This window comes from Sorex araneus, chromosome 1 (genome assembly GCF_027595985.1).
Source record: "Sorex araneus isolate mSorAra2 chromosome 1, mSorAra2.pri, whole genome shotgun sequence".
Taxonomy (NCBI): domain Eukaryota; kingdom Metazoa; phylum Chordata; class Mammalia; order Eulipotyphla; family Soricidae; genus Sorex; species Sorex araneus.
In genome coordinates, this window is record NC_073302.1 from 250,656,067 (window position 1) to 250,681,587 (window position 25,521).

The window sequence follows — 25,521 nt, forward strand, 5'->3', positions numbered from 1 at the left end:
TTAACACGTAAAACAAAACCAGAAACAACTTTTGAAAGTCCGAATTTGTCCCCAATTACTGGATCTAAGTATTTCTCCTCTTTTTCCCAGATTCTTAAGTTCGCAGCCTTTCTCAGCCGGGGGAGCCTTCATTGAGTTTCCACCCTAGCCTGCACCAGTCCTGCATTCCCCGAAGGATGAGTGACTGAGCTCACAGGGGTGAGATGCTTTGCCCAGGAGCACAGCGGCGCTGCAAACTGCAAGCACCAGGCTGAAGTCCACCGAAAGGGCTTGCCTTGAATCACCCGCCGCCTTTTCCAGCAACAGTGTGCTTTAATATTATTCCGGAAATCTAGGAACTCACTCTTTCTTTCTTTCTTTCTTTCTTTCTTTCTTTCTTTCTTTCTTTCTTTCTTTCTTTCTTTCTTTCTTTCTTTCTTTCTTTCTTTCTTTCTTTCTTTCTTTCTTTCTTTCTTTCTTTCTTTTCTTTCTTTCTTTCTTTCTTTCTTTCTTTCTTTCTTTCTTTCTTTCTTTCTTTCTCTCTCTCTCTCTCTCTCTTCTTTCTTTCTCTCTTTCTTTCTTTCTTTCTTTCTCTCTTTCTCTCTTTCTCTCTTTCTCTCTCTTTCTCTCTTTCTCTCTTTCTCTCTTTCTCTCTCTTTCTTTCTTTCTCTCTTCTTTCTTTCTCTCTTTCTTTCTTTCTTTCTTTCTTTCTTTCTTTCTTTCTTTCTTTCTTTCTTTCTTTCTTTCTTTCTTTCTTTCTTTCTTTCTTTCTTTCTTTCTTTCTTTCTTTCTTTCTTTCTTTCTTTCTTTCTTTCTTTCTTTCTTTCTTTCTTTCTTTCTTTCTTTCTTTCTTTCTTTTTTTTTTTTAACAATGTTGCCTATGAGCAGAGGGCTGCAGGGTTGGATGGAAGACAAGGAGAAGGTGCCCCCGAGGACGGAGGGAACCGGTTGCAAAGCGCCCCCTTGGGGGAAATCAGCGCTCTGGCTCCACCTAGCGGGGAACAGGCGTGTGACAGCGAGGACCCCGACACAACGGAGCGCGCCTCGCTGCCCCGCTCACCTCGCGGCCCCGAGGATCCCGACCCGGGTCTGCACCGTGTGGGCTGTCCCGGGAACTTACGTGATTGTCGCTCCCCTTCCAGAAGTAGAAGGCCCCGATGGCCCCAAAAAGCAGCAGCACCGCCCCAGAAATCAGCACCACCGCTCCAACCTTGAGCAGCCGCGCGGGGCTGGAGGGCTTCACCGTCACCGTGGCGTACGCCTGCGGGAGGCAGCGGAGAGGGACGGGTCAGGCCGGCGTCGCCTGCACCCGCGGGGAGCCGGCATGGGTGGGAAATCGCTGCCTTGTGCTCCTTGGGGGACCCCATCTTCCGAGATGTCCCCTCCCCCGGGGGCTCCCTGGGACCCGAGCCGGAAAGTGCACGCAGCCAAACTTCTCGGGGCTGGGGGGGGGGGGGGGGCGGCGCGGACCCTGGCCCGGCGAGTGCATGCGACGACCCTCCTGGTCCCCGTTCTACGCACCCTTTCACACTCACTGTGAACCCATGCACACGCGGGGTGGGGGCTTCTGCCCACCTCCTACCTCGGCCACACCGCACCGGGCACAGTGGATCGGAGCCCCACGCCATGCCCCGGGGACCAACATGGCAGAGGTGGAGGGGCCCCCCGAGAGGTACTCACCGGGGGACTGCAAAACTCGACGTCTTCAGGCCCCACCAGAGCGATGGGAACTTTGTCGGAGCCCTCGGTCATGGCAGCGGCTGCAGGAGAGAACCCGGGGTTGACTCGGCGCGCGCCCTGGGCTCTGTCCCAGCCGCCCCCCGACGTGCAGGACCTTTCAACGCAGGCACACACACGCACCCCCGTCGGTGCTGCCAGCGCTAGTCCCACCGCCTCTACCCCGCCCAGCGTCTCAACTCTCTCCTCCCTTTTCTTCGGAGCAGCCCCGGGAGCGCCCCCCCCCCTTGCATTCCCGGTCGCCCCTTTCCCTTTCTCTCTCCCTTTTTCTCCCTCCCTTCCACCCCCCCTCCCCTCTCTGTTCTCTCTGCCTTGGGTCCCCCAGACACCTCCGTAAACCCGACGATGTCGTGGTGGGGATGCGGGTATGGGTGGGCTCTGAATGCGACTCCAAGCAGCGCGGCCCTGCCAGGCTCCATTCTAGGATCTCAGAGCCGGGCTAAGGACTCCACTCACCCGGGTCCAAGGCCCGTTTCCTGCAGCATAATTTTACTGGCTGCACTGTGGAGTGTGTGTGTGTGTGTGTGTGTGTGTGTGTGTGTGTGTGTGTGTGTGTGTGTGTGTGTGTGTGTGTGTGTGGGCGCGCGCGCGCATGGGGTGGCTGGCCTAGCTTTGCAGGATGGGGTCTGGACTAGAGAGATCACAGTCTTTGTCCCAGTGTCTCCAGGTGCAGAGGGGAAGATGGAGAGGAGATGGGGGAGGCACAAGCCACTACACTAAATCCAGCAGAGGGAGAAGGTGGGGAGACCTGAGTAAGGAGTGAGGCAGGTTGACTGACCAAGCAAACTAAAAGTTAATGAAGCCCGGATCCCAGTGAAGTGTGTGTCACCCGTGAACTGGCAGATGGCATTTCCCTGAGTGAAAGCAAAACATAAAATCCTCTCCTCTGCTTAGCTTTACATGTGGAGACTTTTTCACAGTAGAAGCATCTGCCGACGCCTTGCTGGGATACAGGCGTAGTTCCTTCACACTGGCTTCTGGCTTTGTGCAGAGTGCCCTCCTGAAGATAGGTGTGTTTCTGTGCGGATGCATAGAGGAAGTCTGGTTCTGAGCGGAGGGAGGTTGGCTGGCTAGGGCGGCAGTGCAGCAGTTGTCGGATGGTGAGGTGTGCCCACAAATCTGATGCCAGTGAGGCTGCGGGAAGGCTGAAATGCTCTGAAGCGCTTCAAATATTTTTTTTTCTATTTCCAAACCCTTTTTGCTGGAGAAAAAAAGATTTTTTGGGTTGTTTTGATATTTGGGGGCCACATTCCCTGGTACGTAGGGTTTGCTCCTGGCTCTGAGTTCAGGGATCACTTCTGGCATGACTCAGGGAGCCGTGTGGGAAGCTGCAGATTGAGTCTGGGTTTTGCTGGATGCAAGGCAAGCTCCCTACCGGTTGTACTCTCCAACTTCTCACCAAAGATGATTATTTTTTTCTGTATCCAGCAGTGCTCTAGGCTTACTCCTGAGTCTGTATTCAGGAATGTTTCCTGGATGGGTTTGGGGACCATATGGGATGCTGGGGAAGGAATTCAGGTTGGCCACATTCAAGGTAAACACCTTACCTGTTGTACTATCTTTCCATCTCACATACCGGACAAATTTTTTATGTGACCCCAGGTATACAAGTATATAAAATAGACATATACAACAAGCATGTGCTGATAATAAATCCCAAAGAAATTAATTTTAGAACACATGTGAAAGGGCTTTCACAACTCCCCCATTCCTATGGGTTTGCAGCTCATGTAGGCTCTATGGACCAGCAGCTGTGGGTGTGGGGAGATAGGGTTCAGGCCTGGAAGGACTGGGAGGGGGGGAGGAGTCTGGCAGAGATGGGGAAGCTGAGAGGAGCAAGCTTGACAACACGCATATGGCCACACTAATTGACCCTGGGTTGCATTTGATGTTGTGGATTGAGAAGGAGAGTTGGGGCGAAAGGGAAGAATCTTGAGCTTGTCTTAGCCTTGGAGAAGGTAATGCTTGCAGGAAGCTGCTTTCAAGGACGGCAGCTAGGGCAGGTCCCAGGGCTCCCTGGAACCCCCTTGTCCTAGGATGCCATGGATACCTGTAAGGGAGTTTCATAAGGAACAGGAGAGCCACAGACTGCAGAAGTCTGTGTACCTGTGGGAGAGATTTAAATAGTAGCCCCAGTAGAACCTGGGTAGTAAGCATGTGGCCAGGGCTTTGGAACAGGGGCACTCCTCCCGCTCCAAGACAAGGGTGCTCCTGGAGGTTTGGAATCCTCCAGAGCCACAACCAAGTGTGCCATCCCTGTAGAACACTATATCCCAGCTGTGACACCGCAACTGAAAAACAAAACAAAACTGCAATCCCAGCAAGCACCACATCCGAAGTGCACGAGCATCACCATCCAGTGCCTGTGACCCAACCACTTCAAAAACAACATCAAAACACCATCACAACAACAACAACAATGAAGGGAGCGGGGGCTGGCACTCAGTCCTGGGTTTGATTCCTGGCATTGCAAAAAAGCAAGCGGGGAGGAGAAAGCAAAATAACAACAAAGAGGAGAAAAATATTGCCCAGAGAGGAGGGAGATGGCCCAAGATAAAGCAGGCATGTAAGAAAAAGGGAGCATTCTGGAAGGAGGGGTTTCTCCTGTTGAATGTGTGGAACCACACGTGCATAGAGAGGTCTTGTATGTCGCAATGATGAGGCTCTGGGAACCATAAGACAGCAGTTCCATTTGCTTTATTGGGCACAGAAGACAGATTGCAAAGGGTTAGAGAGAAACTAAAAATATTGTGACTTGCAGCGCAGATGAAAAACCAGTTTTCTTGTATAGAGAATTCTAAGGGATCTTTAAAAGACCAATAACACACTAGGAATGTGGGCAAAGGACAGGACAGTCCACAGAAGCAGAAATCCAAATGGTTCTTCAGCAGGAGACTGTTGGCGACCGCTTGACACACTCATAAAAATAAGTGCAAGTTGAAATGATCCCTTATCACCTATCAGACTGACAAATCTAAAAACACTTGTTGGGAAAGCCTCGGGGAGGATGAGGGAAATGAGGTCCTCCCATGCATTGCTGGGGCAGGTGAATGAGTGTGGCTTTTATGGAGAGCAATTTAATTCCAGCAGGCAAAGGTTTCTCGGTTTATCCCACATATGAGCACAGAAAGAAGGAAAATTCTTTATGTGCAAAGATACTGATTGCACATGTTTGGTAGAACAAAGGACTAAAAAGCTCTTCACTGTCCACAGCACAGAAATTATGGTCCATCTTCACAGAGGGACCTTGACAGTTATTCAAAGGTATGAAAAAGCTTTGAAAATACTCATGCAGAAAACTAAAGAATAAAATTTTTTTGGGCTACACTTCGTGGTGCTTAGGGTTTACTCCACACTCAGGGATGACTTCCTGAGCAGGGCTTGGGGAACTGTTCGTGGTGCCAGGGATCGAATCTGGGTCATCCGCATGTAAGGCAAGTGCCCTTTCTTCCTGTGGTACTATCTCTCCAACCCCACTCAGATTTTTCTTTTAGGGTGGGGGAGTGTGGAGCCACACATAGCAGTACTCAGGAGCTAGTCCTTGCTCTGTGCTTAAGGGTCACTCCCTGCAGTGCTCAGGGAACTATGCAGTCATGACCTACGTTCTCCTTCATACAAAGTGTTGCTTTGCCTGTGCTCAACCCATTGAGCTATAACTCAGCCCACATTCAAGATGTTTAACGTGAAAGAAGCCCAAAGTAGTAAAGAAGCCCAAAGCAAATACATTGATGCCTTCATTGGTATAAAAAGTACAAAGGAGAAGAAATGTACACAGAGCTTTCTGGAAAGGTTTAGCTGAAAAGCTGTTAGCACCCATGCATCTGAGGAGACCGGTGTAGCTTGGGGACAGCAATAGGAGGAAGATGGGTCATAATGTACTTTTTGGAATGCTTTGAATACTGTACTGTGAATGTTATTGACTATTAAAGAAGACAGGTGCACAAAACAGTAACAATGAACAGGTGAGAAGGAAGTGAATGCAGCAAAGGGAGAAAAATTATTTCAAGAATGTTGGTGTCTGGGAGCTGCAGTGAGAGTAAAGCGGGCAGGGCATTTGTCTTGCATGCAGCCAACCCAGGTCCATTCCCCAAACGTGCACTATCAGGAGTAATTCCTGAGTGTAGAACCAGGAGTAACCCCGGAACATTGCTGGGTATGCTACCTCCCCCCTCCCTCCAACACACACACACACACACACACACACACACACACACACAAACCTGCAAATAACATTGACTTTTAAGAGGAGGAAAAGAGTTAGGAGAATACATCAGGACGGTTAAAGGATCAGGGTCAGGGAGAAGGCTAGGTGGTGGTAAGGCATCACAAGGTGGGGCAGCCCTGCTGGATTGCCAGGTTCGCACCCCTGGATAGACAAGGCCAGGGCTGGCAATAGCTCCCATGTCCCACTGGGGTGGCCCCAATTAGAGAAGAGAATTGCCCCTAAACTCCTGGGAAGCAAAAACTAAAGGCAAGTTCTTTGGCTAAAAGGGAAAACAGTGTAGATAACAGAGAAGGAGAGGATGGATCCAAAGCAGGCAGGGCTCCCCTTGAGCAGGAGACAGGGACTGAAGGGGCGAGCAGTGATAGGGATGTTTAGGCATACGAGAGGGACACTGGGGAGAGTTGGAGAGGATGTGTGTGTGTGTGTGTGTGTGCGTGTGCGTGTGCACACACGTGCGAGTACCACAGAGTCACAAACACAGACTCATTGATTAGCAGGCCACATGCTTGAGGAAGTTCAGAAAGAGCCGGTTGTGGGGAGGAGGGCTTAAAGTGAGGGGCAGGCAGAATCTAAGCACCCTCTCATATAGTCTCCTGCAAGTGGCATTTCCCCCAACAATTTAAAAACAGTCGCCAGTGAGATAGTGCAGGGGTTCAATCACTTGTCTTACACACCGTCAACCCCACTTCAACACCTGGCACCACAGATGGTTCCCCATGCATTTCCAGGAAGCATTCCTGAGTGCAGAATCAGGCATCACCCCTGAGCACTGCTGGGTGTAGCCAGGTGCCCCCTCCCGAATATAGTTACATGACAATGGTCAAGTCTCCCAAGAAGTCACCAAGGCAGCAGCAAGGAGCAAGGCCCATGAAGAAAGGGGATCCCTGTGGCTGCATTAGCCTGGCTCCCCACTCCCGGCTTCCTGCTGGACCCAACCCAAAGGCTCACTCCCCGGGCCTTAGGATTCACTTTGAGATGATGTGTCATTTGGTCACTGTGTCCTTTGGCCAGGCAACGCTCCAGGCTTGGGGACACAGCAAGAGGCAAATGAGACATGGTCTCTGCTCTTGAATTGCATTTGTAAGGGTAGGGAAAGCAGGTAATCACAAAATAATGGTGTCACTGTGTTTGATAAACAGGATGAGGGGGGAAAAATGCAAGCAACCTGAAGATAATGTAACATCCAGCTTACACTCTGTGGCGGGTGGGGGGTGGGGGGAGGATATCCAGGGAAGTGACATTTACTTTAAGTTCTTTGGGTTTCTGGGTCATTCCTGTGCTGACGGATTACTCCTCGCTCTGTATTTGTGCCGTGCTTAGAACTGAACCAGAGTTGGGCTGCAGGCAAGCCGTGCCTTAACCTGGTGCTATCTCTCCAGCCCCAAAAGTGTTTCCAGGTAGGGATGGTGTTGTAGGTCTGTGGCAAAGCGGAGAAATATAGCCTGTGGGGCAGGAGGTGATAAAAAGTTTGACATTCAACAGAAGAGAAAACCAAGTATAAAGAATGAAATGGAGTGAGAACAGATTTGGAGATTGGGAAAGGATCGGTGTGATACAGTGGTCTGATGGGGAAGGAGAGGGAAAAAGGTACCAGAGGTTGTCATTAGAGAAAAGAAATCAGATTTAAGGTCAGAGAGGTAGCTGGGCTCTTTGGAGAACTGTGGTGTAAAGAGTGAACTTATTACGGAGGCGATTGGTGATGATGCCTCTTCCGGAGTTGAGGATATTGGGGTCACAGTGTCAGAATCACTGTGGATTTTGAAGTTACAATGGGACTGGGAGGAACGATGTGAAGCACTCGAGGGTATTGTTAAAGCCTCTGAGCAGAGGCAGTGGGGTGAAAAGGGGGGTAGGAAAGAGTGTATGAACTTCAGAAAAGGATATTTTGTAAAGGTTGGGATGTCACTCAGTGGGAGAGAGCTTCTGGAGTCCTAGGAAGTTATAGGATTTGATCCAGGGAGCCCTGGATTCAATTTCTAGCACCGGAAAAAAAATTTTTTTTAGGAAACTCAACTCGATGTAGCATATAAAGAGATTTGAGTTATAAGACAGTACATCAAAAAAAATCTATATAATGTTGTAAGCCAATAATACTTCAATAGTTTTTGTCTGTTTACCGTGACAGGGATCAAACTGAGGACACCACATGTAAGGCGTGTGCATTATTGCTAAGCTACATTGTTAGTCCTTAATAAAAGAAATTTCATTTTGTTTCATTTCATTTGTATTGTTTGGTTTTGGGGCCACACCTGGCAGTTCTCCAGGTTTACTCCTGGCTTTGCACTCACTCAGGGGTCACTCCTGACGAGACTCTGGGGGCCACACAGGGTGCCAGGGATCAAACTCTGGTTGGTACGTGCAAAATAAGCACTTTACCTGCTATATGATCTTTCTGGCCCCTCAGTAAAAAAATTTTTTTAAAGAGGGTCAGGGAGATACTGAAATGGCTGGAGTGCATGCTTTGCATGTCACAACTCCGAGTTCAATTCTCGGAACAGTGTTGTTCCCGAAAGCACCTAGCCCAGATTGGGTGGCTTTCTCAGCATCACTGGGTGTGACCCATGGACCAAAAAGAAATTTTATTATTATTTGGTTTGGGGGCCATGCCCGGTGATGCTCAGGACTTATTCCTAGCTCTGTACTTAGAGATCAGGGCTGGCATGCTTGGGGGACCATATATGGGGTGCTAGGAATCAAACCTGGGTGGACTGCAGGCAAGGCAAGTACCATACCCACTGTATTATTATCTCTGGCCCCCTTCAAGGAAATTTTTTTCTTTTTGGGTCACACCTGGCGATGCACAGGGGTCACTCCTGGCTCTGCACTCAGGAACCACCCCTGGAGGTGCTCAGGGGACCATAGGGGATGCTGGGAATCGAACCCGGGTTGGCTGCGAGCAAGGCAAACGCCCTACCGCTGTGCTACTGCTCCAGTGCCTTCAAAGAAATTTTTTTAAAACCCTTTTTTCTGGTCACATCCTCTGAAGCTCAGGGGCTGCTTCTGACTCAGTGCTGGAGGCTTGCTCCTGGCAGGGCTCAGGGAGCCATGGGAAGCCAGGCCTCCTGCATGACGCATATGCTCAGCCTGTCATGCTCTCTCCACTCCCCCCGCCCTTTTTTTTTCTTTTAAGGAAAGGAGAGCTTTCAAAGAGGTGGTGAGACAAAGTCCTGGGATAGACCGAGGGGAGGCAGAAACAGCTTCTGGTCTCAGAGAAGACTCTGTACCGAATCTCCCTTCCTCAGGAGATGCAGCCAGCACCCAGCTCTAGGGGTCAGGGCTGCTGGTGGAGCTACTCTTACCCCCCCTTCTTACCCATGCTACTTTCTGTACACTCTGGCATGTAGAAAGAGTCAATTTAAGGACAAGGGATTAAATGGGAAAAAGAGATTTCACGGTGTTACAGACACACACACACATACACACATACACACACACACACACACACACACTTACACACAGGCAGCTCAAGCTTCTCTAGAATTTTCTGAAGGCGACAGTGATGTCAACAGCCTCAGGGAACAAGAGGGCCTCGCTGTGAGGCTGTCACAGGCAATGAAGGCATTATTTCAGTCTCTGCTCATGGGTTTGATTTGCTTTTCCTCTCCTACTTCTTGCTGTGTGGCCAGTTTGGAGTTTGGCAAGGCATAATTTTCTATTAGTGGAATGAAAAACATTGCATTGATGGAGGATGCACTCCCCTGAAAAAGTTGTATGTCAGTGTTAAATGCCAGAGATAGGTTTATTCTCCACCTTTGGGGAGAACCAGACCAGGAGTTCTCTTTAGGTTAGCCAGTTTTGACACTTTTTTTTTTTAATTGAATCACTGTGAGAACAGTTACAAAGTTTTCCAGTTTAAGTCTTGGTCATACAATGATCAAACACCCATCCCTTCACCAGTGCACATTTTTCACCACCAAGAACCCCAGTGTACCCCCCATCCCAACCCTCCCCCTGCCTATGTGGCAGATGATTTCCACTTTACTCTCTCTCTCTCTCTCCTTTGATTACATTCAATATTTCGACAAAAGACCCACCATTGTTATTTGGAATTTTCCCCCAATAATCAGACCTGCTGAAAAGGCCTCATTAGATAATTTGTTTTCTATTGCTGGTTATGAAGATATCCACATATCTGGTTATGAAAATATCAGAAATCCACATATGATGTGGATTTCTGATATTTTAGTAATAAGTTTGGAGGGATTTCTGCCAAAAGCCGCTGGATTCTGAGATTGGTTTGTGTGCCTCTGGGATCATGGCCGTTCGGGAGCCAGAGGAGCCGTTTGTGGACCTCAACTCGGGGCCTCGTCAGGGTGGGGAGAGGGACCGGTTCCACCCCCCATCCCATGAGGCCCCAGTCTTGTCCTGCAGTCTCATACCTGGCTGTCTAAGGCTCTGAAAGGGTGGTGGCCACCAAGTCACTGGAGGTAAAAGGTGGAAGGGACAAACACCTTTCCCCTCCTGGGGTGGCACGGCCCTGTAGTCCAGATGCATTTCTCCAAAAGCTGATAGGTTCCGAGATTGGTTTGTGCCTCAGTTTTGACACTTTAAATGTATGGTGCTCAGGGTACCCTATGTAGTGCCAGGGTGAAAACTGGGTGAAAACCCAGGCCAGCCATGTGCAACGAAAATGCCATACTAGCTGTACTACTGCTCCAGCCCCTAAAATAAAAATTTTAAATCTACTTGTCCCTAAACTTCTCCTTTCTTTTCTTTTTTTTTCTTTTTGGGTCACACCCAGCAATGCACAGGGGTTACTCCTGGCTCTGCACTCAGGAATCGCCCCTGGCAGTGCTCAGGGAACCATATGGAATACTGGGAATCGAACCCGGGTCGGCCGTGTGAAAGGCAAACACCCTACCTGCTGTGCTATTGCTCCAGCCCCATCTTTTCTTATATTTTATTTTTTATTTTTATTTTCTTCTCTTTCCTTCCTTTTCTCCTTCTTTCTTTTCTTTTCTTGTTTTTTTTTTTTTTTTTGGCGGGGGGAGATATACACCAGGCAGCGCTCAGTGCTTACTCCTGTCTCTGTGCTCAGGATTCACTTCTGATGTGGCTCAGGGGACCACATGTGGTGCCAGGGATCCAATTCGGGTTGGCAATGTGCAAGTCAAGTGCCTTACCTGCTATATTCTCACTCCAGCCCCATGCACTGTTCCTTTTCTTCCTCTGAATGCCAGTTATATGAAATGTACAAAGAAGAGAGCAAAAGAGAACATTGGTGTGATGATGCGTCCCATCCTTGCAGGTGAATATGTCTTGGTTTGTTGGTGACTTCATCTAGTCCTTGCCCTCTTAAGAACGGAAATTCCTCTCTGTGGAGCTGTATGTGGCAGGATCCCTAGGTTGACAGGAGAGCACTCGCTCTTTTCTGCCTCCCTGCAGCCTTGCTTTCCTATCCTGCACTGTAGCAAGACCAACTTCTCAAAGGTGCAATTCATGCTCTTCCGCCTCTACAGAGGGCCCTGCAGAGACTCTCAGTAGAGTCAAGAGTCAAGGCAAACTCTTACTCAGTAGGAGTCCAGGTCAAACTCCTTCACAGCATATAGGAGGCTCTGGCTGCTTCCTCAACTGCCTCTTTACCTAGTTCTTTGCTTTTCCTACCAAATTGTCCAAAAAGATCCTGCCTATCAGTGCTCTGCCTTATTCCCTGTCACCCAGGGAGTAGATGCATAATTCATCACTAAAAGAAAAACAAAAGTCATGCAAGGACCATTGAAAAACTTCCTCAAATGCAAGAAACTTTGCCTAAGAGGCTCATGCTCGTTAAGCACCTGTCACTGTGGGAAACGGATCACCTGGTGGTAGGAGCCTCTAAGAAGCCATCGTTGTTAGCAAACTCAGTTGCAGGGCCAGAGAGTTAGTATGGTGGGTGAGGCACTTGCCTTGCATGCAGTGAAGTCTGTTTCAGCCCCTGGAATCACACATGGTCCCCTGAGCACCACCGGGAGTGATCCTTGAACATAGATCTAGGAGTAAGAAATTAATACAGCTGTGTGACACCCACCCCCCAAACTAGGACAACAACAACAAAAAACAAACACCAACTCAAAACTCACAACTTGACAGAGGATTTTTGCCTTTTTTGCAGATAGTAAAGGTAATCTGAAGAAAAAATGGAGTTTGGGTTCCGACCATTGGAGTTCTGTGGTTTATGGGGACAACGGTGTAGGAAATAATTAGAACTAGCCAGAAACTCCAGTACATGTAATGAGAGACCACAAGAACCACTGGTAGCTATCATCACCTTATGCTGTAGTTCTTTTGTGAATCTATAATATCACTTATTTTTTGGGGGGGTTGTTATTGGGTGACTTTTGGCAATGTTCAAGGGTTACTTCTGACTCTGTGTTTAGGAGTCACTCCTGGTGGTACTGGGTGGGGAACCATTTGTCATTCTGGGAATCAAATCAGGGCTGCCCGTATGCAAGGCAAGTACTCAACCCTTGTACTTTTTCTCCAGCCACTAAATTCCTGCACTGTAGCACTGTAGCACTGTTGTCCCATTGTTCATTTGCTCGAGTGGGCACCAGTAACGTCTCCATTGTGAGACTTATTCTTATTGTTTTTGGCATATCTAATATGCCACGGGTAGCTTGCCAGGCTCTGCTGTGCGGGCGGGATACTCTCGGTATCTTACCAGGCTCTCCAAGAGGGGTGGAAGAATCGAACCTGGGTTGGCCATGTGCAAGGCAAATGCCCTACCTGCTGTGCTATCAATCCAGTCCCACTAAATTCCTAATATATTTAATAAGACAGCAACTTTTTGCTGAGGACTATCTTGTACCTCTTTGGACCCTACCTGTCTTTAGTTTGAAGTACCAGTCACTGTAAGTCATTGGTAAATGTTTATTAAATGACTGAATAGGGACTGAGGTAGTCATCTCCTCTGTGCTGCACATGATTGCTCAGGGGAAAGGAGACAGAATACGCAGGAACTTCTAGACACTGTTCAGGGCAATTACCACCTGAGCCCATTCACTGGGATTTGCCCCAAGCTTCCCTCAGGAATAGCTTATCCAATTAAGTCTACTCAAAAGGACTGTAACTGTAATACACCTTGTCTTAGAATCACTAAGGCGAGTGGGCCAAGCCAGTAATTTCCAAGTCTCATCTTTCTGGATATTTGTGATTCTCTCCATCTGTACTTAGGTATGCTCTTTCAGCTGGTCGTGGGAAATTCCTTCGAAGAAGAACAAGGGACTATGAAAATAGACAGGACTAACCAGTTGAATTCTCTTTGCTGAAAGTAATAAAACTGAGCTTGGAAAAAAATGAAGATGGGGGCATTCTGAAGGGTCGTTAGGTCTGCCTCCTCTTTATCATTGCTGAATAGCTAGAGCGTGCCAACCCACAGTGGGCGAAGTAAGTGGATAGGATCTCTGCACAGCAAGTTAATCCATATGCAAACACAGTGACCCCAATCGCTTTGCAATAGAGAGCCACATGGCCTGTGCCCTTAAAATACATCATTTGGGCAGCTGCCAGAGGGCTGATTTATCCCAGCTGGCCCAAAACAGCCCTGAGATCATCAGCGCTTTTGTTAATTGGGAGAGAGGGGCAGAGGAATCAAGATATTCCTGGGCACCAAGCATTCATTAGCCACCTGGCCTCCCTAAATTATGATCCTGCCATGATTTTCCCAGTGCTTCGGCTGAAATTTTAATATTTGGAATGTATTAATAACTCGGAACATGTCATTTCCTAAATAAGCAATGCCCTTATGGACTCGTTGGGGAAGGAGCCCAGAGAATGGTTAAATAGCACCGAGCTTGGCGTCCCTGCAAAATGAGCAGTGTGGGGGTGACCCTGAAGTTCCATCCACAGCAGCAAATACAAACAGATGTGATGTATGAATAGACCTCTGGGTTAATGCTCCTGATTTCTATTCATCTGTTCCATCCATATAGTGTCTTAAGAGGACCAGCCCCAGGAAAAACAGTGAAACAGATGATCATAGCAGTCGACCAAATCACAGCAACTTACTACACACAGTCACCGTGCCATGTAGATGATACCACGCACGCACCAGAGCAATTCACAAGACACTGCTCTTCCCTCCCTGGACAGATACTCACCTCACGAGGGCAGGGACTTCTCCCTCAGCTCAGAATAATACCTGGTACACAGGGACTTTCAATGAAATATTTGGTGAATGAATGAATGAATCATTAGTTTAGTCGAGATATCCTAAGCTGTGTAGCTCTGGAAAGTGACAGAACCTGAATCTGTGCCCTTGGTCCCAGTCCTCAGGCATCTTCTTGATCCAGGTGCTCACAGATCCCAGCCATCTCCCAATTATATCTTTTCTTGTTTAAGCCTTGCCCCCACTTTTGTTATGGACCAGATGTCATGACCACCTCCCTCACAAACCCTTCAGCATTTCTTTGTTTTGGGCCCGCACCAAACTACTCTCAAGGATAGCTCCTGGCAGGCTTGGGAGACCATCAGGGGTGCTGGGGATTGAATCCAGGTCAGCCATGTTTAAGGCAAGTGCCCTACTAGCTGTACTCTCACTCTGCCCCCCAAACCCAGTTTTTAAACAATTTTTTGCTTTTTTGGGGGGGTCACACCTGGCAATGCACAGGGGTTACTCCTGGCTCTGCACTCAGGAATTACTCCTGGCGGTGCTTAGGGGACCATATGGGATGCTGGGAATTGAACCCGGGTTGGCCGCATGCAAGGTAGATGCCCTACCCGCTGTGCTATTGCTCCAGCCCCTAAACCCAGTTCTTATGTTGAGCTCCAGCACCTGGTGTGATAGTATTTGAAGGTGGGGCCATTGGGAAGTCACACCGTTTGGACGAGGTTATGAGACTGACCCCATGCTGAGTGCAGTGTCTTTACAAGAAGAAAAGACATCAGTGCTCTTTCTCTTTCTTCCTCCTCTGAGGATAGAGCAAAAAGGAGGCTGCCAGGTGGAAGGAGGAGGATCCTTGCTAGGAATAAGAATTTCCAGCACTTGTTTCTTTTGCGATGCTTGGGAGCTAGTCCAAGTTCATGCTCAGGGGACTGTGCGGGCCCGGGATTGAATCCAAGGTTCCCAATGCAGCCCTTTGAGATATCCTCCAGCCCTTTGAGATGTCTCCCTGTCCCTTGCCGGCACTTCTTGGACTTCCCAGCCTTCAGAACTACGAGACATAGTTGTCTATGGTTTAAATCACCTATTCCTGTGATTTTTCTGTAGCAGCCCAAGGAGACTGTTCATGGGCCCCAAACTTTTCACACTCTGCTTTCTACCACCAGAGACAGCTGATGAAAGAAGGCCTTCTGGCACCATCCTTGTCTCCACTAGAAGAGTTGACAAAGACTTTAAAAAGTGAAGCAGGCAGGCAGACAGGGGAAGGGCTCCTTCATGGCAATGATTTTTTTGGGAGTAATAAAAGTAACTAACACTATGGCTACCAGGACCACTTTGTGGACTCAGGAACTAAGGCCTGATAAAACCTTTAACTGGTGCCTGAACAGACCCAGAGAAGGCTGAACCCCCAGTTGGAAAGAAACTCCAGTAGCAATAAAGACCAAGATAGAAGACCATCAACTCTTTCCAACTCTACCCATTGGCAACCATCCTAGCAATGGACTCTTACCTAGGTAGAAAGCCCCATGTGGGAAAACTTGGGAAAAAACCTTCTAAAAGCCAGTTTGGAACAAGGAAGTTCTTACAAATGCTGCCTGAGCATATGTGTTGCTGCAGAACACATGTGATTCCTAAGCACATGTGTCACCTGAATCACCCACTTAAGATGTATGCACACATACTTTCATACTTTATTTATTTATCTAGTTTTGCTTTTTGGGTCACACCCATCGATGCTCAGGGGTTACTCCTGGCTTTGCACTCAGGAATTACTCCTGGCAGTGCTTGGGGTACCATATGGGATGCCGGGGATTGAACCCAGGTCGGCCGTGTGCAAGGCAAACGCCCTACCCGCTGTGCTATTGTTCCAGCCCCACATACTTTCATACTTTAACACTGGGATGTATACTCTGGAGGAGCCCATGTCCTCTCTTGAATGCATGCGTATCTACCTCTCTTCTTACCTCTCTTTATTTCTCAATAAACTTATTATACTTATCTCTTTCCGGAATTCTTTCCTGAGAGGCAAAGACAAACGGGCCCAAAAGGCTTGGGTGAGGTCTAGGACTGACTTTCCTTTCTCGCAAAAGGCAAGGCTCACAGCAGATCCCATCAGTCCTAGATTTCCCCAGCCGTTCCCATGGTGACAGAGGTGGATAGAGAGAAAGCAGTAGGTAGATCTCTCAAGATTGTGCCTCTCTCATCCCCACTTAATAAATCATGTATTTATTAAGTGGGACCCCCACCAGCATCAAATCTGTACATTATCTCATATAAACCTCAAAGACAGCTTAGGAAAAATTTAGGACAATCATGATTATCTCCATTTTACAGATTAGTAAATCAAGGCTGAACCAGATCAATTAGCTTTGCATTCTAACACAACAAGAACTCCTGAACTCCTGAATTCCCTGTAGCACCACTGAGTCTCCTCCTAACCCGCACATTGTGGACAACACAGTGAAGAGGCATCATTCACCCAGAAGAAGATCACTTTAAAAAATTAAAAATATATATTTTTAACTGAGTTATATTGAGTTACAAAGCTGTTCATGATCAGGTTTCAGTCATACAATGATCCAACCAATCACTCTGCCAGTGTCCATTTCCCACCACCAATGATCCCAGTTTCCCTCCTGCCATCACCCTGTCCCCCTTCAGCCTGTCTCTGGCAGGCGCTCTCTCTGTCTCTGTCTCTGTCTCTGTCTCTGTCTCTCTCTCTCTCTCCTTCTGGGCACTAATGGTCTGCAATACAGGTACTAAGTGTTTGTTCCTTTACCTACTTTCAGCAAGCAGTTCCTATCCAGAATGATCATTTCCACCTATTTTTGTCATAAGGTTCCTTCTCTATCCCAATTGCGAGAAGATCACTTTGTGCCTTTGGGCTGAGGTCAACTTAAATGAACTGAACGACTCTTCAATGGAGGCACTTTGGTCAGGTGATCTCAGAGATTTTGCAGTCACTCAAATGACTCTGAGTTGACCGCGTCTCTCTTTCCTACACCTGATGCACATGCCTGGTTTGAGGCCTTAATATTCGGGTGACAGCACCTGCATTGACCACCTCTGATCTTCCTGCTCCACTGGCTGTTGGTGCCTCCCTCTGTGCCTCCCCCGTGACCCTGCCTGGGACTCTGCAGGCCTCTGTCAACATCCACCCTGCCTGATCGCCTCTGATGGTGCAAAGTGAGCTGCCTGGCCCAATCTCCTGCTTAAAATTCTGCCTTTGGGCAAGGTTGTCCACCTGGGTTCTCTCTGGTACCCTAAAATTTCCTCTGAGCACAGAGCCAGGACTAGCCCCTGGACACATCTGAGTGTTGCCCCAAAACACACAGACAGACAGACAGACAGACAGACACACACACACACACACTCACACAATTCCAGTGTTTGAAGAGTTACAGGAGGCAAATGTCACAGACTTAAAGTTAACAAAAACAAAAGCTTTTTTTTTTTTTTTTTTGCTTTATGGATCACACCTGGCAATGCAGAGGGGTTACTCCTGGCTCTGCACTCAGGAATCACCCCTGGCGGTGCTCAGAGGACCATATGGGATGGTGGGAATTGAACCCCGGGTCGGCCGCATGCAAGGCAAATGCCCTACCCGCTGTACTATTGCTCCAGCCCCTAAAAGCATTTTGTTTTAGTTAAGGGTGGGATGGGGGGGTGTTGACTTTTATTTTATTTATTTTTGTACTTTTATTTTTGCTTTATTCAGAAAGCTCAGGATTTTTTCTATGAAAGCAAAGTTATTAGATACATCAAGACTAAGTAATATGGGAAAGAATACCACACCTGGTGCGAACTCTCTGGAGGACTTGGATTTTAATTATCCTTCTTCAGGTATAACTGATATATAACAATGTAAGAACTCACATCATTTATTATTACTATTATTCAAATGTGACTTGAATCTTTATTTTTTTTCCTTTGAGGTAATATTGTTTACATCTTATATATGTCTCTGGGGCGTTCTTTCACTCTTTTATTTCTGGTGGGGGCACACCTACTGGTGCTCAGGGCTTACTCCTGGCTCTGTGCTCAGAAATCACTCCTGGCAGGCTCAGGGGACCATGTAGGGTGCCAGGGATCAAACCCGGGTCAGTCTCAAGCAAGGCAAATGTCCTACCCTCTGTACTAACACTCTAACCCTGTCACACCTCTTCTACAGTAAGTTGATACTCCACAGCCTCGACTAAAATACCAACCTCCGCCATCCATTGGACTCCATCCTTCCTTTGTGCCACTTACAACCTCCCCTTCAGACAACCCCTGTCCTGTGATCCAAATCCAAAGGTTCGTTTTGTTGGTTCCTTGACTTTGTGTCGTAATTGCATTCGTGAAATGAGACCACGGACTTGAATCTTTGGTATGTAGCAAAATTCTTCTTTGTTTTTACAGTGCCTGGGAGTGACTCGGGTCCTTACACAGGCAAAGCAAATACGCTCCTGCTGAGCCATATTCCTGGTCCTCTGTCACCACATTCAAAGCTGGCTTTATGTTTTTTAAAAGAATATACAAATTTTTCACTCTGAGGAAATAATCCAAAGGAAGGGAAAATCAATAAAAATGAAGATGATCATTGTGGAGTCACTTATAATAAAGAAAAACTAGAAACAACTTAAGAGTGAGTAGTTAACTAAATTACGCTGTGTCAATTTGATGGACTTATACAGTCACTAAAAATTATAATTATGCAGACTATGTAGCAACATAAATGCTTATGATATAATGTTAAGCATGCAAAGCGGAATAGCAAATTACACGTATACTTGATTACAAGTCTAAAAATCATGTTTACATGTGGGTAAGGACTAGCAGGAAGCAAGAAGAATGAAAACAGATGATTAGTTTGGCTTATATGATTGCGAGGCATTGCTCTTCATCTTGAATCGTGTTATATTTTTCATGTTGTTTGTGCGTTTTCAAAAGGATGCTGTTCAACCCTTATGGGGACCACTTTCAAGATTGTCGGTCCCAAGAAGGCTTATCAACAGCAACAAGGGCTGCGGCTCCTGATTATTCTTCACTGCTGGGGCTCTCCTGGGGGCCTGCTCTGCAGGTGGGAATACTCCTGATCCAACCCGAGGCTGGCTGTTTGCACAATTGTTCCCAAATAGTACGTTGCTGCAGAAACCCAACCGCTGGATGGATATTTATGTGTAAATGTATCCTGTCCACAGACAATCAACTTATTTATTTTTTCTTTTAAAAATAACTCAATAACTCAAGCACAGGCTGGATATGAAACTGCTCATCTGAATTGTTGCTGACTGGGGACATAAGTTTGAACACTAAAGTCTTTTTTGGGGGTGTGTGTCAGGGGGGCACATCCAACAGTTACTCAGAACTTACTCCTGACTCTGCACTCAGGAATCACCCCTGGTGGTGCTCAGGGGACCATATGGAATGCTGGGGATCGAACCCGGGTCGGCCGCGTGAAAGGCAAACACCCTACCCGCTGTGCTATCACTCCAGCCCCATAGGACTTATTCTTGACTGTGTGCTCAGGGATCATTCCTGGCAGGTTTGGGGGGGATCATAGGGGATGCCAGGGATCTAAGCCAGGCCAGACACAAGCAATGCAAATGCCCTGCCTGTTCTACCATCACTTTGACTATTAAAGATCTCTTTAGTCTGAGTCTCACTCATGGTTCATATCTGTTTATATACAAACAGTCAAAACTCTGTCTTCAAAACCCCTGTCCTGCTCCAGGTAAATGTGACACATCGTGTGGGTAAACACAATGACAACCAGGAGAGGACTCTGTCCTCAGGTAGCCTTGGGATCAAATACCAGCCCTCTCACTGACAGATTTGTCATTGTGAAGAGTTACTTTGTTTGTTGGGTTTTGGGTGTTTTGGGGGGGGCAGGGTGGTAGGGGTGGTGGATGGGGGCATAAGCCACACTCTGTAGTGCTTGAAGGCTAGCCTGGTTTGGTGCTTAGAGGAAACTGGAGGACCATGTGGTGTGGGAATCAAATGGGTCAGTTGTGTGGAGGTCAAGTATACCTCAACCCCTGTACTATCCCTCCAGTCCTATTTTAACCTCTCAGAGCCTCAGTGTAAATGGGATCATCAAGGTCTATGACTGATGCTGGTTGAAAGTATGGAAATGAACAAGCATGTAGTAAGGGTCGAGCTAAATTGGAGTGAGGCTGGAGACAAACGGAGTCCCATAGGAGTGACACACTGAAGCAAGTGGGGGGATGGGAGGGGGTGGGGGGAGGGGATGGGGTGGTGGTGATGGGTTTAAGGACTCAAAGGAAGGCCAGAAAAAGAGTGTTTTAACTAGGGATACAAAGGAGCATATCAAGTGTAAGAGAAACAGAAAACTGTTGCTAACATATGTTGCAACATAAAGAAAATATGGGAGTTACTGCCAATTTACAGATGGCAAAAATACTGTTTCTCCTGGGAGCAGCTGCAGCAAAAACAAACGTGAGCAATCAAGAGGTTCCTAGCTTTTAATTTAATTGCAAAAATAAATCAAATGCATCACCTGAGAAGCACCATGGGCACCTGCATTACCACCTCTAAGTCATCACCTCCTCTGTGACAACTAGATCAGCCTTGCAGGCTGCATTTCAAAAGGAAGCTTCCCTAATCAGGGGGCTGCTTAGATTTATGGCAGCCTTATATATAAGGTGAACACTTTTCTGTTTTAGCGCCTCATTCTCTTGGGACCAAGATTTCCAGTGACATCGTGATTCAGTATTAATTCAAAGACTCTTCAGAGTAACACAAGAATTGCATTGACTAAAACAGGAGAACTTTCACATTTGCAATCCAATATTAAGTTTTCCTGTTCTTGCCTCTGCCTTCACTCTGCTTAGGAAAGTTAAAAACATTGAAAAGAAAATGGAGTATTTATCATTTTGTACACCATTGGAAAAGCAATAAGCCATTGTGATTTCTCAAAAACGCACCCAGAACACGCAAGAAACTTCTAATATTTAGGGAATGTGAAAACTAAACTCAAGATCAGGTCGTGTGTAAAGAGAATATGCAGTCTGCGGTATTTTCAGAATCAACACAAAATCCACCGGGCATTTATGACATCTGAAGATTGGTTTTAGGAAACCTACCGAGCCAAGTTTTGTGCAGCAGCCAGCTCTGTAAAAGGAGTTAGACAGAGGTACTATTCAGAGCACTGGGGAATTTGTGTGGAAACAGCCAACAGATTTTCTGACAACCTTGTCATTCAATTCAGATGAATGAAGCGCTATTGTTTGGTCATGAAGAACTTTAATAAAAAAAGGTCTCACCAAAGCTGTTTCTCATTGGGTGCAAGTGTGTGGAAATGACAGTTTTTAAATTTTGCTTGAGAAATGAAATGATATCAGACACTGAAATCAATGCCAAAATAAGGTTAACTTGGAATGAAAAAACAAAAATAGTGACAGACCTCCAAGTTCAGACTAATAATTTTGGACTTTGCTAGAAAATGCACTCTCTAAATAGTTCTCTCTTTCGGGGTATCTCACCTGACACAATGCCGAGGACTGGGGTCACTCTTGGCGGTTCTCAGGGGACCTTGCAGTGTTGGGGATTAAACCAGGGTGCCCTGTGCACACAACATCTGTATACTGTAGATATTGCCTCAGTCCAAGATGAATCACTTTTATTTTTGTTGTTGGACTCTGGTACAATACAAGGTCCTATGCAGGGGATATTTGGAATACACTGGATGTTTTTCAGACTGCCACCTGAATATCATGCCTGACGCTACTTTGTTGACAAATTTGCACAGTATGTTATTCAGGTCTCAGTGAAAAACATAGGTGTTCTTGTTGGATATAAATATTAATTTGTATATAGGTATGTTAAGACTTTTTCGGGATTTTTGTTTTTTTTTTCTTTTTGGGTCACATCCGGGGATGCTCAGGGGTTACTTACGCCTCGCTCTTCACTCAGGAATCACTCCTGGCGGTGATCAGGGGACCATATGGGATGCTGGGAATCGAATCCGGGTTGGCCGAGTGCAAGGCAAACGCCTTGCCTGTTGTGCTATTGCTCCAACCCCTTAGGGGCTATTGCTCCAGCCCCTAAGATTTTTTCTTAGGGCCCAGGTCTCTGAGTCGTATGTTAGTGCGTGTTCCTGGAGCGAACAGACACCATTGGGTTACACTAGCACGTGACAAGGTCAAATGGAGACGTTACTGGCGTGCTGCTCGAACAAATCGACGAACAACGGGATGACAAGTGATACAAGTGATGTTAAGACTTCTACAGTCTCTAAGACATCCTCTTTTAGGGAGCTCCTAAGTGGTGCCCTGGAAAGTCCAGGGGGTGGATGGAGGTGGGGGTACGGGACATGATACTTAGACAGCCCAGTTGGTGGTTCAGAGCTAGGCTCCAAAGTTGCATTGTTGCTCAGTTCCTGTGGTGCGTGGAACCACCAGGGCCACCCGAGAGGTGCTGGGGGCCTCTAGGGGAACACTGTGATGCTCAGATCTGGGGATGCTCAGGAGGCCTCGTGGGTGCCGTGAATGGAAGCAGGTGTGTACTATCTCCCTGCACCCTCCAAGCCACCCTCTAAAGCCAGCTTAAGTTGGCTGTTGGGTAAGCAGTTGCTACAACATCCTTCCACTGTTGACCTTCCAGCGGTCAACATTGGAAGGATCTGGATCTACAATTCTCAGCTAAGGAGAAAGATGGTTCATTTCTCCATGTGCTTCATATCAAATGGTATCATGAAAAGAAAAGTGGATTTGTGGTTAGTTGACCTGTGTTCTAATTTAAGCCCAAAGACAGTAAGGTTTAGAATCTGGAATGTGAGTCTTGTGGCCTAACATCTTCTCATCTCTCAGAGTCTCAGTTTACTAATAGTCCCAGGCCTATTAGGAGGTTCCTTGGGGATTGATATCTACAAAAGTGCTTGTGTCATGTAACCTGTGATACTAATTTAGTTATTATTACTCATTGTGAGGTCGTGGACTCATCTCTATTTTTTTTCTTTTTGGGTCACACCTGGCAATGCATAGAGGTTGCCCCTAACTTTGCACTCAGGAATTACTCTTGGTGGTGCTCAAGGGACCATATGGGATGCTGGGAATCGAACCCGGGTCGGCCGTGTGCAAAGCAAACACCCTACCCTCTGTGCTATTGCTTCAGCCCCGTGAACTCATCTCTTAACCTAATACAATTTCCTTCTTTGTAACATGGGGAGATTAATGACAGGCCTGTTTATTCCATTTCATTCAATATGAAATGGATAAACTATAAAACAGTATCTTAGAAGTTTAACAATTTTTTAAATTTTTGTTGGGGGATAAGGGGACACCTAGTAATGCTCAAGGCTGTGCCTGGCTCTGTTTTCATGGGTCCCTTCTGGAGAGCTCAATGACCATATGGAGTGCTGGCGATTAAATTCTGGTTAGCCGTGTGCAAGACAAATACCCTATTTGCTGTACTATTTCTCCAGCCCCAGAAATTCAACAGTTTAGAGTATTTTTTGGTCACACCCACATTACTCAGAGTTAACATTTCGCTCTGTGCTCAGGGATCATTCTTCATGGTACTTAGAGGATCAATGTGGGGCTGGGATTCAAGCGGGGATTGGCTGCATGCAGGACTAGTGCCTTAATTACTATACTATATTCCAGCCCCAGAAATTCAATAATTTTAATTAACTTAAGATATTTAAGTGGAGGGGCTGGAACAATAGCACAGCGGGTAGGATGCTTGCGTTGCATGCAGCCAATCCGGGTTTGATTCTCAGTGTCCCATATGGTCCCCTGAGCACCGCCAGGAGTAATTCCTGATTGCATGAGCCAGGAGTAACCCCTGTACATCGCCAGGTGTGACCCAAAAAGCAATATATATATATATATTGTGTCATGTAACCTGTGATACAATATATATATATATTCAAGTGGAATGCCTGGAAGTACAATCACATTTAATTGTTTTCCACCTTTGATTTTTTGCTGTTTCTGTGATGACACAGGATTTGCATGCACTTGAGATCTCACACTCTGTTATGGAAGCAGGATCGCGAATAGAGCAATTGTGGATTGCAATTGTGCATGTGGGGCACTGGACACCTGGACTGTGCTGGGGATGGAACCAAAAATTCATTGGCCTCGGGCTTTCAGGTCTCTGCATTTGGGTAGCACCCGCTTCCCTTCTCACCCTGAGTATTATCCATTTTGAGGTTACTTAATGATTTCTATACTTTGTTCAATGTTTCCATTTATTTAATTCAATCTACAGGTTATTTCCAAAATTCTAATAATTTTCTAAGTATTAAATATTAAAATTATTTGTTGGTGGCTTCAAAAATCAATGTTCTCCACACCCACCCCAGAGAGGGCCCAGGTCAGGGCCTTTGGGAGCCTGGAGTTGTCAAGAGCAGGAACTCTTTTTTTCTGCTTTTTGGGTCACACCCAGCAATGCACAGAGGTTACTTCTGGCTCATGAACTCAGGAATCATTCCTGGTGGTGCTCGAGGGGCCATATGGGATGCTGGGAATCAAACGTGGGTCAGCCACATGCAAGACAAACGCCCTACCCGCTGTGCTATCACTCTAGCCCCAAGAGCAGGAACTCTTGAAGCAAGGACAGGGCACAGTTCTTCAAATTCTTCTAGAAGATGTTAAAAGGTGAGGTAGTCTGGGAAGACCCAGGTGCCAACTTTTTCTCAATGAGTCACCATTGGGCTAGGGAGCAAAATGATCTTGGCTATGAGAATTGATCTAAACACCAACATCAAACCAGACAGATTTTTCTGGGTCCCCCAGGATTTAGTGGGTGGAATTTGTCTTATTTTATTTTATTAAAAAAATTTGGGGGGGGGGCTCACACTTGACAATGCTCAGGGCTTACTTCTGGCTCTGTGCTCAGGGGTCACTCATGGTGAAGTGAGTGACTTTCACGTCACCTTCAGTGACATATGATCCACCATTTTGGGGATCATATGGAGTGCCAGGGATAGGACCTGGGCTAATTGCTTGCGAGGGGAGTGCCCTACTCAACTGTACTATCACTTTGGTCTGGATCTAGTCTTATTATTATTATTTTTTTAAGATTCTTGAGAGAAAACAGCTATGCAAAAGGTTCACAGAACAAAACAAAACAAAACAACTATTTTGAGTTTTTTCAACAGGATATTCTCCTTCTTACCATAATGTTGTTGATTTTGCCTCAGTTCAAGAGTCAGATACAAATTAAAGAGGACAATAAAGAACCCCCAAACCCCATCCCAGTGGTTCTTTCCATAGTTCTTTTAAAATATAACTTTAGTAATATCCCACCTATAGATTTAGGTTTAATATCAACTGACTACCTGAATTTTCAAGCTTCTTGATTTGCCATTGGACTGTTAACCTTTCTAGATGCTCTATATTGTGAGCACAAATTATTTAAAATACATCTCTATTAGATGTAACAATATTTTCAGTTGGTTCTATTTCTCTGAAGAAGCATGATTAGTAGGATCATTCATAAGTATATGGATCTAGTCTTATTTTAAACACAAACAAATGAACTGAATGAG

At 46.6% G+C, this 25,521-nt stretch overlaps 1 protein-coding gene across 3 annotated transcripts in view; it reads right to left on the reverse strand.

Annotated features, from left to right (window-relative positions):
* Positions 1-1,820, reverse strand: part of CNMD (chondromodulin) — a 30,235-nt gene extending 28,415 nt beyond the window's left edge. For all 3 annotated transcript variants that reach the window (XR_008627950.1, XM_004604605.2, XM_004604604.2), the window contains exons 1-2: positions 1,660-1,820; positions 1,100-1,240 (exon numbers count right to left, since the gene is read on the reverse strand). Coding sequence is in view for 2 of the 3 variants with exons in the window: in XM_004604605.2 (XP_004604662.2) it covers positions 1,100-1,240; positions 1,660-1,731 (213 nt within the window). In the remaining variant the exon portion in view is untranslated. The remainder of the gene's footprint in view (positions 1-1,099; positions 1,241-1,659) is intronic.
* Between the last annotated feature and the right edge of the window lie 23,701 nt (positions 1,821-25,521).